The sequence below is a fragment of the Harpia harpyja genome, chromosome 6 (genome assembly GCF_026419915.1).
Source record: "Harpia harpyja isolate bHarHar1 chromosome 6, bHarHar1 primary haplotype, whole genome shotgun sequence".
Classification (NCBI taxonomy): Eukaryota; Metazoa; Chordata; class Aves; order Accipitriformes; family Accipitridae; genus Harpia; species Harpia harpyja.
The window spans coordinates 65,772,455-65,790,322 of NC_068945.1; the positions used below are offsets into that span (position 1 = coordinate 65,772,455).

General features: G+C 49.3%; 1 protein-coding gene across 4 annotated transcripts in view; it reads right to left on the reverse strand.

The window, feature by feature from the left end:
- Positions 1-299: 299 nt before the first annotated feature.
- GATA3 (GATA binding protein 3) overlaps positions 300-17,868 on the reverse strand; it is a 29,439-nt gene continuing 11,870 nt past the window's right edge. For 2 of the 4 annotated variants that reach the window (XM_052790060.1, XM_052790058.1), the window contains exons 3-6: positions 17,036-17,572; positions 13,847-13,992; positions 8,179-8,304; positions 306-1,921 (exon numbers count right to left, since the gene is read on the reverse strand). In XM_052790060.1, the coding sequence (XP_052646020.1) occupies positions 1,637-1,921; positions 8,179-8,304; positions 13,847-13,992; positions 17,036-17,572 (1,094 nt within the window). In that variant the 3' untranslated portion in view covers positions 306-1,636. Of the gene's footprint in view, positions 1,922-8,178; positions 8,305-13,846; positions 13,993-17,035; positions 17,573-17,868 lie in introns of all 4 variants that reach the window. The other 2 variants (XM_052790062.1, XM_052790061.1) reach the window with 2 other exon arrangements.

The following is a 17,868-nucleotide window of genomic DNA, read 5'->3' on the forward strand; positions in this document are numbered from 1 at the left end:
GTACTGCCCAAAAAGTAGCCAGGATCATAAGGACCCTGATGTACCTTCGCACTTATCCCGGTCCCAAATTGTCCTCAACACAGGTTTGCCACCACGGTGGCCGTGGTTGACTGAGACCAAAAAGGGACCGATCCCACGTGGAAGCCCGACGTTAGGCAGGGGCAGTGGCTAGGCTGCAATTCGAGGGACAGGGAGCACACACCGGACAGTGGGGTTACACTAACATGCAGTCCATTTATTTTTGAGGGTTTTTTTTTTCCTTTGTTCTGGTTTGTTTTTTTTTTTTTAATCAAGCCACCGCAAACACTGCTTTGGCTGTCAGCATGAGCACAGAGACACACATTCCCATACCCGTGGTAACTATGTAATAAATACCACCAAAACAAATTTAAAACAATAATAATAATAATAATAATATTAATAATAATAAAGAAAGAAACATATTCCCTTTCCCACCCCCAAGTACAAAACACTTTTAAGTCAACAGAATTTAATCTAGTTTATTCTCAAAAAAAAAAAAAAGGAGGAAAAAATATGAAAACAAAACAAAAAAAGCAGGTCTTATCACTAGCAGTAAATAAATTTGTACAACCATTCAGTCTGTATAATAGGATGAAATAAATCTACATCTTTCTTATTTTGGTGCGTTGAATTATACATACAAACAACAATTACAGGAACTTGTTCACAATGCATATAGACCTGGAGAATGGCTATCTGAAAACCCCTTGTTGGCAATGTCCGCATGTTAACACTGATTGCCTGACACCATTGGTACTTCCTATGTAAAAGGCCTGTGGCCCAAAATGAATGATCTCCCTACAGGTTTTATTTATTTAGTTATTTAGTTAGTTAGTTAGTTAATGCATCATCAAAACCGTTCTAGCCAGCCCCCTCCCCCTCCCCGGAAATGAAAAAGAAACCGAAAAAAAAAAACCAACAAAAAAAACCAAAATAAAAATAAAATAAAAGGAGAAGACATGACTGGCAGTTGGTCCATTTGTTCGTAAGACCGCGTTTCCTCTTGGTCTGCATTGTTTGTTTTTCTGGTTTTTAAATTGTCCTCCCGTCCTCTTTTTTTTTTTTCTTTTCCTTTAAAAAAAAAATCTCTCGGAGTCCTTCATGCCTTTTTCTTTACAGCTCCCCAGATGCAATAAAGTCTTCCTCAAATGTACAGTATTTCTTACAATATAAGTTATATGCAATGTTCAGCGTTTTTTATTTTATTTTATTTTATTTTTTTCACAGCACTAGAGATCCTGTCCAATAGGGAATGCAAGTTCTGAATGGCTTATTCACAAATGGTATCCAGATTCAGTGGGTAAGAATACATAGACGCCATAGTGAGTTCCTTTAAAAAGTGGCAAACATCACTTTTTTAAAACCTTTTTTTTAACTTTTTTCTCTTTTTTTTCTTTTTTTTTTCCTTTTTTGTGCTTTTTGTAGTTTTTTTCTGGGTTTTTTTTTTATTTTTTTCTCTCTTACGCCTTCAAATAACTTTTTTTTTTTAATTCGGTTTTTTCCCCCTCCCATTTGATTTGGGACGTCAGACCCATAACCACACGCCTGCAAAAATGCAAGTATATAAAGTAAATCTCATTTTGAGACCGTAAGCATTCAGCAGGGGAGTCTCTCGCTAACCCATGGCAGTGACCATACTGGAAGGATGGTGAGGTCCGAAGGAGAGGCTGGATGGAGGATGCATCGGTGTCGGTGTAGTCAGCATGTGGCTGGAGTGACTGAAAGGTGAAATGTGGCTGATGGAGGACATGTGTCTGGAGAGGGCGGCGGGGTTAAAGGAGCTGCTCTTGGGAAAGTCTTCAAGGTTGTCATGGACCTTTTTGCACTTTTTGGATTTGCTAGACATTTTTCGGTTTCTGGTCTGAATTCCTTCTTTCTTCATAGTCAGGGGTCTGTTAATCTAAACAAAAATCAATTATTTTTTTTGTGCTTCCATCCCTTCTCCCCAAATCACCACGGGATTCGTGTACCCCATGCCCGGGCAGTCCCAGGGATGTGCCCAGGACCAGCTGAACAGCCAGCAGCCCCCCTCCTCCCCTTGTACGCCCCGTGTGCCACGGCTACACAAACTCTTCCCCCCATCCCAAAATTCAGATCCCACCAGGAAATCCCAAGTTCCGTTGAAATTTCTGAACACAAGGTGACACAAAATTGCTAGCAGAGCCTCACAGGAGCAAAACATACCCAAATAACTCACGGCGGCTGAAAAATTTCAGCTATCTGCACATTAGGTAATTGCACCGTGTTTAGGAACGAAACCAATCATTATCACCTCGAAATACTCCCCGCAGACACAGTCTCACCCCGAGGCCTCCTGACTGATCTAAAACCATTAGCTGCAAGAGCTGCTGGGATTTCAGTGCTCCAAGGGGTCTCAAACTCTCACAGTGGCATTAGGGAGCTGGGCAAACTCTTCACAAAAGCGACAGGTATTTGTCTTATTTTTCTTATTTGGAAAGATTTTGCTCTGACCCTCCTTTCAGGTTTACTTTAGCCAATGCGATTTTATTTCTAAAGCCTTCCAGGTTTTTTGGCAGGGCCCGAAACAGGTATCTGTGCTGCCCAGCAGATCATTTTCTACTTGCATGCAGGCATATCTGTAGGAAACCTAAGTATTAAATTCTCCTGCATGGATATACACAGCAGCAATGACCATCCATACACCCACTGGGGTTAGGAAATGGTAGCAAAAGGTCTGTTGGACCTCCTGTAAGAAACTCCTATTGCTGCATAGGGAGCCAGCACCACAACATGCATCAGCACAGGTGCCGTGAAATCCTGAAGACCACACTTGGGAAGGGGCTTATGCATCCAGTATCCATAAACATCCTTAAAAATCTGGATTTGGGAGCCTACATGAGGAGTTACACAGGTCTTGCACTGGTTCCTCTGCAGAATTTCACCCACAGCAGAAGACAGGAGAGCCCAGCAAACCCCCCAGGGCTGAACACCACTTTTCGTAATAAATGTGAGCACACAGCAATGCTAATGGATATTCTGCAAAAGGGGGAAAAGGGAGAAAAAATGGATCTGCTATCCACCGGCAACTACTGCCTCAACCCCCGTGAAGGACAATGAAAAGAGATTCCCGCAAGGGTCCTGAACAGATGCTCAGCCATAAGATCTTAAATCAGTGCAAGGGACAAAGCACTCCCTTCTTCCAGGTCGCAGCAAAGTTTCACTTCTTGCTCATCAGCCACTGCTTGGTGCCTTTCCCTGCAGCATGGGTATCATTCACGGATCTCTCTCCCCGGGGAGGCAGGGATACAATAGCTCCCTGTTACATGTGGGGATGGAGGCACAGGGAGAGGAAGGACCAAGCTCATCTGCTCTGGTTTACGCATCCCAAAGTTCATCATCCCAGTCTGAATTAGTGACTCCAGGCTCTTTGTACCAGCAGTGATAAGAAACTTCACCTCATCCTGAAAATGGGTGAATAAAAGGCTGATTCCTCTACCTCTGGATAAAGGGAACCGGAGCGATGAGCCCTGCTTGCTAAAGGTAGGAAGGAGGAATCTGCCCATGCGCAGCCCAACAACAGCCCTGGGGCAGCAACAAGCAAAAACCTCAAATGTCACAGGCTTTAAATACACCATCACCCGTCTGCCCAGCTTCCTGAACTCACTGAGGGAACAGGGATACACACACAAGGAGGGCCCTTTGCTCCAGCTGGATGGCCGGGCTGGGAAATCTTTGCCTGGCCTGTTTTAAGTCAGCCAACAGGGACATGCTGCCCAAGTTCAAAGCCAGAAGGCAGCCCCAGGTGAGCCCCACCAGGCAGCGACACTAGAGGAGACCTGGAAGTCTCGATCCCCGATGAGTCCGGCTCAGATCCGGGGAGGTACACATGAGCCCCAGCCTCCCCAGCTCCTAATGAGGATTTGCATCGTGACACCAAGGCTCAGGAGCAGGCAGAATTGATTTCCAGGTGAAGTAGCAAAGGTGCAAGCTCAGGAGCTGGCGGTGGCAAAGCGACGACAGACTGGTGCTGGGACTGGGACCGTGCTGCCTCTTAGAGCAAGCACGGGGTCCTGACCCTGTGTAGCACGGTGTCGTGTCCTGCAGGACAATGACCACTTCCTCAAAGCAACGTCTCTCATGTTTCATTCAGTCGCTAAGAACAGATTGCCCCGGGCCATGACTTGATGTGAAACTTAAGGATGGGAATACCAGTTTTGCTCAGGATGGTGACAAAGTCATGGCCAGCCCCGCAACTGGGGTCAGAGATGCCATCCAAGCTGTTAGCTGGACACATCATCCCGGCGTGCGTGGTCTCACCCTCCTAGCAGGTACCTGACCCAAGTGCCAAACAGATAAGGACATGCATAAATGTCAGGAAGAGTGAGACCAGCACAGTCACAGCAGCAAGCTGGAAAATTTTTCCAGTGATTTCAAAGGGCAGTCACAGCAGAGTTGAAGCGATCTCCAAAACATCAAAGCCATGGACCTATCTCGGTTTCTGGGGTAGAGAAATGAGAGACCCAGAGGGAAGACCTTCTCCATGAAAATTCATTATGATAAAAATGACAAACACATGCTAAATTAAAATTAAACCAGCCCAATGCATGTATATGAAATTCATTAATTTCAGATGGAGCCAATTAATTATGGGCAGGAATTATGCTCTTTGTTTTATCATATGCAAAGTACCGACTGCTCTGCTCTTGGGACGCATAGCCCTGCTTTAGGATATTGTGAAATAGAGGCCATTTCTCAGGACTTTTACCAAAAACAATGGCAACTCACTCATTTCTATGGGCACAGGCCAATCTTCTGTGCACCTACAGCAAGGTACACTCCCATCCATCCCTGAAGTGAGTGAAGGCTCATCCCGCTTCTAAGAAGGACTAAAATAACAAGGACAAGACCCTCACATTCAACAGATCAAATCCAGGGGATAGTCTTAAACATTATAGGTCTGATCTTGCTCTGACTGAAGACAATGGGATTTTGCCATTGACCTCAATAAGGTCCTGTCACTGAAGCGGATTTATCCTTCAGACATAGTCATTACAATGTTGGGTTAATCTTCCAGGCTGGCTGTATCTTAGAAAGCACTCTGGGATGCCACAGGATGAAAGGCACCGTATCAATGTGAAATATTAGTCATTGTTAATACTGGTGTTAATGGAGCCGGCTCTTGTTGAAGTCAGTGGGAGAAATGCCAGCAGCTTCACTAAATGCACCCCAAGACTATTATGATTATTGCTTATATCCTACTGACAAATGGGCTTGCTTAAGCTGTGGGAATCAACAGTAAAACAAACTGGTATAGCCCCATGAAAAAGATAGCCGTTTTACTGCAATCATTCCCGGTGTGAACTTAAAAACTAGATAAGTTTCATCTTCAGATCAATCCATTAAAATACCCTAATGATCTGAAGGTCCAAGAAAAATTCATTAAACCCAAAGAAAAGACAAAACAGGGGAGAGGGGGTGGGAAGATGTAAAAAAGCAGCCAGGAATTTGCTACGAACTAGCCTGAAACAAGGTGAAGGCACCTTCCGGGTGACCGAAGACCTTCCACTGGCATTGACGCAACGTCGGTGCTGAAACACTCAGCTGCTTGGGAGGGACATGCTACGATGAGCCTCTCTATTTCTGACACCCCTCCTGATGGAGAACCGATGCAGATAAGATACACAAAGGGAGCAGGACCACAGCCTACACAAAAAAGTCTTGCGCTTTAACAGACCAGACCAATTTGTATCAGCCGAGGAACCTTGTCCACGTGCAACCACCAAACTTCCTCCCTGCCTTGAGCTGATTAAAGGATGATGCTGGTGCAATCCACCAGGCAATTAGCACAGCTCCCTAGGTCCTGCATCCCAGCAGCCAAAAAGAGAAGGCATCTCCTTGAAGCTACCACCACCTTACCGCCGGTCACAAAAAACTCACTCCTATTTAGCTTCTGAAGCACAATGTGGCCTTCACAGTCACAGCCTCTAAAGCCATTTGGGCTGCAGAAAAATGCTCCAATGTTCTGCCTTTGTGGACCTTTAAAGCTGAGGGTGGAATGTTCAAGGACTATCAGCCACGATGCTGCCTGTTTCTCACTGCAGTAATAACTAAGCATCACCTTAAAAAAGTAAAAACAAAAGGATTTACCCACTCATAGCCAGATTTTAGTATCCTTGCCTAGTTCTATTGTTGCACACAGTATCTCAGTCCTCTAGGGGTTTCATTGAAGCAGGTCCCATTAATCGACTTGCTCATAAGGCAAGATACTACTTGACTTTGCTAAGTAGCTGTGCTGAGCTTTTAAGCAGCTGTCGGTGTTTTTAATGAATATGAAAATGGTTCCAATGTGCTCAAGGCCTGCCCCATGTCGCAAATTTCACAGCCGGATCGGAGTTTCCCTAAACAGTTGGATCTAGGGGTCAGTTCAGGCCAAGAAGGTTCACAATATTAGTGTGAAAAAAAAAAAGGATGTGCTCTTGCAGGCACATTTCTGGAGAGCCCCAGCACCCAGGCACCTTTCTAGACACCTCAGGGGGGATTCCTCCAGGCAGATGTCTACGCTGCAGGTAGCCACATCTGAATTCATCATCCTGCCACCTTTTGCCATCATGGGGAGAAAATACACCGTCTTCAAGCGTACAAGTCATCTCATGCAAACACAGGCATCTCCATCAGGTCCGACCAATGGCACCCGAGAAGAGCCTATTTTCTTCGAAGGGCTTTGCTGGGGTACAGGGAAAACAGTTCAGGTATAGGTCTCCCTATAGGTCTCCCAAGCTATGCAATTTAAGTCCTACCTCTGGTGGCTACCAGGCCAAAATAAAAGGCCAAAATAAAGACATAGCACAAGCGTAGGCTCGTCCAGTGAAGTTGGCTGACCTTGCTCTCTTCTTGCCATGGAAATAGCAAACAGAACATTTTCTTGTGATATTCTGAGAGCTTTCACTCCAGGTCCAACCCCTTTGTTTGCAGTGATCACACTGAGAGTTTGATGACAAGCTTTGCTTGCTACATAGGACTCAAAACGTGCTGAGACGCCTGCCCACTAAAGGGTAAACACATTTTCCTTTTTTCCAAGAGAGATGCCTCTCACAGAACAGGTGAAAAATTAGCCTAGTTGGGGGTTTTTTCCTACTTAATCCAAACTTGTTTACTCATCCCAAGAAACCAAAGAGCTTGAAATAACAAATGGAAGGGACTGAGACACCACAAGGGTTGGATGCCCCACGAAACCCGATCCGTCTTTGATGTGTTTGCGTGGGTGGGCATGAGGGCAAAACATAGCCCAAGATTTCTAAAAGTCAAACATAAAGCAAATGACCACTAGAAAAAAAAAGAAAAAAAAAAGTGATATCAAAGCAGAGAAATTGAAAGTCTTTTCCTTCTTCTGACATAATAATTATTCTAATGCCACATGTGGAATGAGAGTAAGAGGAGTAGCTTTAAGACTCCTTTATTAGCAGTATTATTCAGTAGAAGACTTTTCAGATCCCTTTAGCTCTTTCCCTGGGGCACATATTCCTGGTTCCTGCAAGCTGGCTTTGCATGGAGATATTAGATTAAATCTGCCAGCCATTTCATTTCATTTTTCCTTCCCTTCCATGACAGACACTTTAAAATTCACATCACAGGTTGAGCAGACTCTGCAACCCGCTAACTAAATCAAGTCCTTTTTGCTTTACGAATCGCTTGCGTCAACCGGGGCAAACACAAGACCTAAATAAATCATCTTTGGGGACGGGTGGAGGGACGGGACAAAGGCAGCCACAAACCCAAGAAAGATCTAAATAGTTGCTGGCACATTTCGCTTTTTTTCCGGATTTTGTATTTGCTGGAGGAACCAAGTTACGCATAGAAGTGGTATCGGCTTGCAGGACAGCGTGTTGTCTTTTCCAACGCACTGAGCCCAATCAGCAGCGGATAATGTCTCTCTGTGTTGGTGCACCCCTCCTTTCTTGGCTTAGGCATGGGAAAGCTCTTAACATTACCCACAGACAGCCCTGTTTTATACCTCCCCAAGTCGGATCAACTACGTTTGAGGGGATGCCGACTCGTCGCTCCAACCCCCAAGGTCCCCAAAGGGATAAAGGAGATCTCAACACCACCCAAGACTGGAAATCCTTAAGTCAAGCAAGAGTTTGGACCACCGAGCACCGCAACTGAGGCCCCGTTATTGAGTGTTACAGTCACACTTACATTGTGCAGTTTGTAGTAGAGCCCGCAGGCGTTACAGACGGGATCGCCGTTGGCATTTCTCCTCCACAGGGTGGTAGTGGTGGTCTGACAGTTCGCGCAGGACGTGCCCGCCCTCCTGGCTGCAGACTGCGGGAAGGAGGGGGAGACAGGGGAAGAGAAGGAGGGAGAGAGAGAAAAGCACCCGTGTTAAAAAAAAAAAAAAAAAAAAAAGATGCAATCAGCAAAATAGCTGAGAAAGAAAACATCAACCCTGCAAGACTGACGCACATCGGCAGAGGCCTCCAGAAACTGGCTTGTGAGAACAAATAATAATTCTGAAAAAAATCCCCGAGGTACTTTAATCCCAAATTATATATGAACTGAATCAGGTGCCAAAGGGCATCCTAAAAGTGAGTGCTAAACCTCTGATAGAACTCACCAAAATTAGCAGCGCTGGCACAGCCCATTCCAGAGGGGAAAATATTATTTAAATGCCAACATGTCTTTCCATCTTAATTCTCTCAGACCCCCCAGGGGTCTAATTCTGCAGTCAGGGCCTGAACTAATAATTGTCGGAGTCAACGGCATGAGTCACAGCGGCTCCAGCGAGCGCCGGGTGAGACCCACGCTGAGTTTGGTGGGCAGCTGCTTGCCGGGTCCGACCGCAAGCACGGCCCGGTCCTGTAAATTCAGCTCAGCTTCAAAGGATACGGGCTCCAGATCGGAAATAACACTGTGGCAAAGAGCAAGAATCCCAACTTTTTAATTACACCCTTTTGCAGCCTAAACCTTCATGTTTATTTAAGGATTGGTAATGAGCCTGAAAGAAGAATTTACCATTTCATAAAGGAGGAGGAACAAGAAAAAAAGTCTACGTGTCAAGGTGTATACAGAAGCTTTTTTGTTAGCTGTGATAACGATTTAGCAAAGCCAAGTTTAGCAAAGTCGGTCTTCTTTCACATGGATGAATTTGTGCTTATCATTTAAAAACTGTAACTTTAGCAAACAAGTTGTCCTTCTGCCACTGAGGGAGGAAAAGGAGTTTGCAGACTTCTATGTGAACACGTATGCATGTTTGCATGTCTGCAAGTGCCTACAGCTCCTAAAAAAAAGACCTTTAGATCCCCGTCCTATCTCTTCTTCATCAATATGACACAGTCCCAGAGCTCTGATTTCATCCCAATGCGTTGCTTTCAATGGGTCTGCTCATGTGCTTAAAGTTAAAACATGTGCTTAAGCGATTTGCCAGATCATAGCAATGCTTGGCACCTTGCAGAACTGAGCCTTTAATGCTCTCTTTTGTGCTCTTACTGTTTCAAATTTACCCCTCACCCCACACAGCCGCACACTGTAGCACATCCAACATTTAAAAAAAAAAAAATACCGCATCTTTGGATACCGTACAACAAACCCAAAATGCAAACATGGACACTGGCACAGCGCTAGCGTTAATACCAACTCTTGTTAGGTCATGTTGCAATTTTAATCATAATTGAATGTGGCGTAGGTGGGGAGAGGACGGGTTGGTTTTGTTTTAGGTAGAGTAGCATTTTTTTTTCTTTTAATTAGACAAAAAGGACTGTCTGAAAAATAAATAATACGATGCCCATGAGCATTGGGAAGCATCACAGAGCTCCTGATCTGACAGCAAGGGACTCTCACCAGCTGCCCGTGGGGACAGTTCCATTTTCCCTGACCACAACCCACGGTGAAACAAGCCGATCTCAAGCCCGATGAGGCCTCTAGCTGACTTCTCCGTGCTGATGACAAGCAAGAGCTGGGAATGGCACATGGGTCTTTGGTTGCAAAAATCCCGGTGCCGGCAGGAGAAGCTGAAGCATGCCACCACAAACAGCAGAGCCCCCAACAGATATGCGCACACACGCCTCGGTCCCGTCCTCCCCCGGACCACGCCACAGCCCCAAATTTGGTTCCCATCAAAATCACCGGGTTAATACACGTGCTTCAAATGCAGCACGGACACAACAGCTTGTAGAGCCGGGCTCTCGCCAAGACCCGGGGGACGAGCCCACAGGTCTCGGCCCCCTCGGCTCCCGCCGGCCAGCACGGATGGCTCAGAGGCTGGATTGAGTCTCTCGGTGGCAGCTTTGCCCTTATCAGACCCAAAAATCAAGCCTAAGGAAATTTCTAAAAACCAGTGATATTTGACTCAGCCCACACAGGGGAAACATCCCCTTTGAAGATATTTGGGGTTTCTACACGGCGCTCGCCGTAATTTCTCTTACGGCAAGTGTGTTTAAAAGGCACGCCTGGTCACCACCTTGCTACCTTCAAACAAACTCTGACATTAAATAAACGAATAAATCACAACATCCACTGTCTTCTCTGAAACCTTTTCCATCTGCCGCGTTTCCCCTACAAAAATTCAGCGTTGTTAGCTGAATATTTTAAACTCTGTGCTCTTTCGGTCCCAGACTGTACCTTTTATGCTGTACCAACTTATACCAGAGACACCGGCAGCGGGCAGGAAACAATGAATAATAACGCTATTGTAAAAGCTCCCAGCAATGGCATCCACTGACGCTAATCACCGACCCGAACCTGGCCATGTAAGTAATGGGATGACTAATAGGGTGCCCCATATCATCTGTAGGACCAGACCCCGTGGCCCAGTTGCATGTGAGCGAGGGCACAACTTCAGAAGCGCTGGCAGTGATGAGAAGTTGGAATTGAGGATGGCGCAGGAGGAACCAAGCACTGATAACGATGCTTAATTAAGGGGCATTTTCACTGTCCGGATTTACATGGGGTACCCACAAAGCTGCAAGCATTAGCTTCCTAAAATAAGACCGCACGTGCATGGGCCTTCTGAGAAATTGGCTATAACCTTGCCAAAACCAGCACGGCTGGAGACGGAAACGGAGAGCTCTGCATCCACATGGACAGGGAAAGGAAGAAAATCCAAAGGAAGGTTTTATCTCAGCAACATCAGTGACTTGGCTGCCGCTGGCTTCGACAGGGACAGGAGCGGTCTCCGAGAGGGCCATAGACTTTTTAAGCAGAGTGGTGGTGTGGTACCACCTGCCTGTTCCTGATCCCCCTGCCAACATCTCCAGACCTTCCACCTTCCCCCCAAGATGAAGCAGAGCTGTCTGAGCCCCCTCGGCCGGCAAAGCTCCAGCCGTCTCCCCTAAAAGAAGCCCTTACAAAGACGCCCATTGAATTTAAAAAGGCTTGGGCTGGGTTCTCAGCATCTAAGGATTTATTTGCCTTCTCTCTCCAACCCATCGGAGTCCTTTCATTAGTTTCAGCGCGCCTGGGATCAGAGCCTACAAAACCAGCCCAAGGTCACGCAGGGAACTTGTGGTAGAGGGAGAGAAGCACACACTGGATCCCCACCCTGAGCCTCCATCCACACACTGCCTTCCCCAGCCCGCTCGCCTTCACAAGTCAGGAAAGATCAAGTCAAGCCACAGACGCGCGCACATCTACATCTACGCACACGAAATGCAAACACGGGCCCAGCTTTGGGGCCTTCTGATTTTTTTTTTTTGGAGGTTAGCAAGGGAAATAAATACAGATGCAAACAGCATTGGAAATGTTTCTCTTTTCTCCAGACAGTGCTGGAAAAAACCAAAAATATATAGATAAATCAAAAGTTCCCATTTAGCAAAGGCCACATTCAAAGAAGGGGAACTTTTTGTAACTTAAACTAAAATGCCCAAGATTGGAGTGATTGTGCAAGACAAGGTCTCTCTTTACTTTTTTTCTTTCTTTCTCTTTTTTTTTTTCCCCCCAAGAATGACCTTTTACAATGTATTTATTTATATAGTTCATTTTACATGTGCCGGGCTGAGAGTGACTTGGGACATTCTTTCGTGGTTCCATCAGACACTTTTTGAAAGCTCTCCCCCCCTTTTCCAGCCGCTTTCCTATTCTGCCTCCCCCTCCACTTGTTTGGATACGCTCAAGCTCCTGTGTGTTTGGGCTGGGGAAACGGAGCTGTTGTTTAGGAGTTATCTCCAGGGCTCAGATATCCGGCAGCTTTTTCCTAGGAAGTTAGCTTTACACATAAAGAGAGAACGAGGAAAAAAAAAAAAAATAAAAAAGCAAACGAGGTGTGTGTGTTTAAGACAGAAGGGCCGGGGGGAGGAGGAGAAGAGAACAAGAGAGCTGCCTAAAAAAATTAAAATCACAGCCCGTACTTCCCTCCCTAGAAAGCTTTTCCTTTTTTCTAACAAGGCTATGAAAGGTGAGGGGGACCAACATTTTCCTATATGGGAAAAGCCCATATAGGAAGGCATGGAGAGGTTTCACCCGTGGGAAGTTCGGGGGCAGAGGAGCAAACCCGCATCTTCCTCAAAACCCGCACAGCCAGACAGAGCTGACGCCGCTGCCCCTTGCAGCGTAACCCCTCCTGGGGCCGTATCCTGCAAACGCTTCCCGGCGCCTGTGGGAATAAAGCCGGTCCAATTTGGCGGGCATCTCACAGGTGAGGAAGCTGAAATCCGTGACTAAGAGCTGCCGGACCGAGGCCGTGAGCGTCTTCACAGAGAACACGAGGGCAGTGAAGCACCCCTCTCCTGCCCGCAGGATCCGGCCATCCCGGGCACAAGCCTCACGCAACCGACCGGATCCGTCCATCAGCTCAGAAACTCTGCGGAGAGGCGAGAGCCGCTTTTCCTCCGCATTTTGAGCAGCCCCCAGGAGCCCGTCCACGTCTTTAATCCTAACGAAACCAAACATGCCTCGATTCGAAACATTCAATAACTTCCCAAGCAGGGAACATATTTTTTTCCCCCGCTTGATATATTTTTTCCCCTTGTGGTTTGCCTGATTATTTGCCAAATATACTTCAACGCATTTATTAGCCATGCCCACAGCTTCCAGACCTTTTTGTGGCTTCCAGGGAAATTCATAAATAGATCACTGGGGATGCTGTAACGTACTGCCTGTACGTAGTACAGTTGCGAGGCTTGCAACTATTATTTCAAATATTTACCCGCACATTTCGTCTTCCTCCAAATCCTGCGGCCCCAGGCACACGCTCGGCTTTGCACACTCACCAGGCTTTGCCATCCCCTGCCTTGTGTCCTCACTCACACCGACTCGGAGGGGAATGACACAATTTGAGACCCACACGGCTCAGGTACAAATGACCACACCAGGTTCAAGCGGCACCAGGACCATCAGCCAAGCCCTTTGCAGGACCAAGGTCCAGCTGATGCCCCAGTGGTGGCCGGTACCCAGTTTGGGTCCCCCCTCTATGACGCTGCCAGCCAAAGGGCATGGAGACACACTTGGGAAGGGGAGGACAGAAGCGTGGAGAGCCCAGGAGAAATATTCTGTTCTCCTGATAATCTCTTTGGTCACTAGGAAAGGATTACTCTGCCCTTTAGCCCCTGGAAAGAGCCACCATCCTTGGGTCGCCATCCAGAAGCGCTGTGCGGAGGCACCTGCCCCATTGCGACCTGGGAGAAAACTCAGTTCTGGTTTGCAAGAAGCCCTGGATCTTGGGGTTTTAACCTGTTTTGCAGTTTGCAAGAGGACCGGACAACTGAGGCCCACAGCAGCTGGGAGCATCTCTCCGAGCATCCCCCCCTCCCAGCCCTCTGACGCAGTGGGACCAGATTTCGGAGCTGGCTGAGCTTCCCTGTCCATCCCGAGCTGCAGACAAGAAGCAAAAGTTGCAGAAGAAGGAAAAGAAAGAATAAAAAAGGAGACTCACCAGCCTTCTCTTGGGTTTGATCAGGGGCCGGTTCTGCCCGTTCATTTTGTGATAGAGTCCACAGGCGTTACACAAATAGTGCCCGGTGCCATCTCTTCTCCACAGAGGGGTTGAGGTAGCCCCACAATTTACACACTCCCTGCCTTCTGGAAACAAGAGAGCACATAGTTCACTTAGGGAAAGTGGAGGTGAAAGGGGCTGGGGACACCCTACCCGCCCCCCCCCAAAAAAAAAAAAAAGAAACAAACCACCCCCCTGAGAGACCCAGCCATGCCAGACCCTGTCAGTCCTCTCCAAGCTCAGGATGTCCAAGCAAGGGTCCAAGGCCATGGCTGAGTGACAGCCCTGGCACAGGCGGGGGGGGGAAGGCTGGTGGGGCCTGATCCTTTCCCCCTCCCCAGCATCACCCTACAGGCAGCATCAGGCCTGTGTCCCAGCAGCAAGGAAGAAGGATGGTGACAATGACAACCCAAACCCCATGGTGGCTTGAGGGGCTCCCTGGAGAAGCTCTCACCCCTCCCACAGGTCCCTCCTTTGGGGGGGGCAGAAAATTCCCCCTCATCTCTGGATTAAGGGCTTCTGCAGCCCTCCAGACCCCATGTTGCTAGACCAGACAAACCTTGGCAGGCTTTGCAAGGAGCCTCCAACCCTCCCCAGATGGATGGATACCAAATTTAAGTCCATGCCCCCCCTTTCTGATGGGTGTGAGGACCCCGGGGTCACTCCTTGAGCACTGCCCCAACTCCCAGGGGGGTACATGAGCCTGGGGGGGGGGGGGTCTTCCTTTGGCCTCAGGTCAAACCACATCAAGGACCCCCAAAATAATCACAGATCAACAATCAAAACACCTCCCCGGCCCCAGCCAATACGCAACCGCGCTGCCAATATCCGCTATCGATTAATTTGCCATTAAGCTTCCACCACCCAACTTGCAGAAACCCCGCTGGCTTTCCCACTGCATCTGCAGCCGGATGGCCCATCCCATATTTGGGATCCCAAACAGCCCCCAAGCCTGCCTGAGCCCTGCTTAAGGTCTTTCCCTCCTTCTTCTTCTCCTTTTCGGCACCTCTCTATCCTCTCCCTGGCTATTGAGGGGTGGGGGGATGTCCCCCAGCCCACCAGCTCCCAGCTCAGAGGAGGGAACTGGGGGGGATGGGGATGCCTCTCAGCTACTTTCAGAGGGTTCAGTGGTTTTTTGTTGGGTGTTCGGTTTGTTGGGTTGTTTGTTTTTTTTTTTCTTGCACCTAATGACACTGCTGGCCCATCTAAGAGCAGCAGAAGACCTCAGCTGGCCAGAGCAGAGCTAACTCAGCGCAGAGCCGGCTCCCCGCTGCCCCAGCCCGCGCTGTGTTCAAGCAAGAGGCATCCGCGCCCTAACCACAAACGGCAACCGTTTTTCCAGAGCCTTTGCACTAAACCCCTCTCCTCTCACCCCAGCACCAAAAAAAAAAAAAAAAAAAAAAGACATTCGCAGCCGTTTCTCCCTCTTTCATCCTGCAAAAACACCCCCTCCCTCCTTTTCCTCCAGCACTAACCCTCTTTGTCTGCGAGCTTCCCAGCTTGCTAAAATCAACTTTAAAAAAAAAAAAAAAAGAAAAAGAAAGAAAAAAAAAAAAAGGTGTTGCTGCTGGGGTTGGTTTATCAGGAACCGCAGATGTCTCTCTAGAAGGTAAAGTAACAGAAAGTGGCAAAAGGAAAACAAGAGGCGGGGGGGGGGGGGGGCGAGACGGTTTGAAAATACCGCGCAGCCGGTGCCTCGGCGGGCACCGGGGCGGCCGGGGGAGCACATCACCCCCCCCCGGCTTGTACCGGGGGCGAAAATAAACCGGTCCCTACCCCACCACAGCACCCGGTCCGTACCGGGACCAGGCGGGGAGCCGCTCCCGTTAATACCCAGGTCGTTTTGTTCCCCTCCGGTTAAACGGGACAGCCGCTCCAGGGCTGTTTGAGTCTCTGTCCCTCTCTTTTGTTTCACTCTATCTCTCTCTCTCTCCTGCTTTCATGTACAAAACATACAGGTCTGGGTTTTTTGTCACTCTAACCGCATCCGGACTCTATTAAAGTTCCTGGCGCTGGATAAACAATGCAACTGTCGCGTGCAGCAGTCTGAAAATAATTGGATTAGCTCAAACATATCAGCTAAATAGAGACAGTCCCTGCTCAGACAGACAGAGTAAATGTCACCCTGGAAAAACCCTGAAAACTGATCTCATTCATGCCAGGCAACCCTGCAGCAGCCTCCTCGGAAAAAAAAAAAAAAAAGGAGAGAAAGAGACAAAAAAAAAAATAAAAAGAGTTTTGACTAATCGCCCTTTCCCCTGCGCACACACACATACACAAACCTCGGCTCACACACTACCCCTCGGTGCACACAAACGTCCAAACCCGGAGCCTTCAGCCGTCGGGAGCCGCGCAATCCCCCCCCTCCACTCCGCTCCCCTCTTCCGTGGGGTGCGCACAGCCCTGGGACCCCCCCCCAGCTCCTCCCCGAGCCGTGCGGCCGGGGGAGGGGGGGGATGCTTTTTGGGGTCTTGCGCTGAGGGTGGTCAAAGCCCACGGTACGGAGTTGGATGGGGCTGGGGGCTGCGTGGGCGAGCTCTCCTTCCCCCCCCCGACCCTTCCCACCGCCCCAGGGAAAACCCTCCCCGCATCTGCGGGCACCGCATGGGAAGAGGCCCTGGGAAGAACGAGGCGGAGGGCAGGCGGGGGAAGTTGGCCGGGATTTAGTACCATTATTAAAATACAGAGAGATACACTAATGCTGCGGTTCCCTCGGTTTCGCTTCCTCCTTAGGCGCCGCAGCTGAGCGCATCGTAGGCGCTTGGGGTGGCGGAGGGGGCCGGACCCCCCCCCACGTCCCGGGGGGGGCAGGAGCCCTGAGGCAACGGGGAAGGGCGGGGGGACACAGGTTTGGGCTCCCGAGCCGGCGTGCTTGGGGTTGGACAAGGGGGGAGTTGGGTTATAAACCCAGCGGGGCAACCTGTGGGGAAGGTAAAGTCCCCCCCTTCCCCCGGGGGGGGGTCAGGCCCCGCTGCTTTCATCACCCGGCTGCTTGTGCGCATCCCTCTGCCTGCGGAGAGGAGGAGGAGGAGGGAGGGGGGGGGCGCAGCCCTATGCCTTTGCCCCCCGCTTCCCCCCCCTAGCCTCCTCTCCCAAAAAAACGGGGCTGAAGAAGCCAAAAAGCCCTACCTGTGCTTGACCGTGCTTTCGGTCGCGATTTACACCCGAAGCCGGTAGGCGATCCTCCTAAGAGGCTACTGGGGGGAAAAAGTCCAGAGCCATATTCTGGGACATACGGTGGGTAGGTAGTGATGGGGTGATGAGCGGAGGAGGTGGCTCCTCCTAAAGAGGCCATGCTGCTCCGAGAGTGAGAGGACTCCAGCTTCATGGTATCGGCCAGGGACACCTGGTATTTGATGCATTCCTTCTCGTCTTGCCGGGTGGAACCGGTGGAGCCGGGGGTGGAGATGGACGGATCCGGGGATACATCTTTAGGAGGGGTCGGTGGGAAGGTGAAAAGGTGCGGGCTGGAGTGGCCGGCGGATAAAGTGGAAGAGGAGGCGGGTGGGTAGACGGAAAGGGGTCCCGGTGAGCTGTGATGGATGGAGGTCTTGGAGAAAGGGCTGAGGTTCCAAGGAGAAGCGCTGTGATGGCTGCTCAGCGCCTTGCTCCCGTCCAGCCAGGGCAGCGAGCCGTGCAGCAGCGGGGGCCGGCACACCTGGCTCCCTGCTCGGAGAAAGCACAGCGAAAAGCCGGTTACGTTCCCTTTGCCACCCCGGCAAACCCGCCGGGGGGGTGCCGGGCTGTACCCCCCCTTCCCCTCCTCCTCCTCCTCCTCCTTCCCAAAGGGCTCAGCATGGCGAGTGGGGAGGGGGGGAGCAGGCGAAATTACACCTGATGCCAAGGCCCACTCCCCTTTAAAAATGAAAATTTAAAAGCTACAACAGCCCGAGGTGGCAGCCCCGATCCTGCTCGGGAACTGCTCTCCGGGTCGGGACCCCCCCGAGCAGGGATGCCAGCCC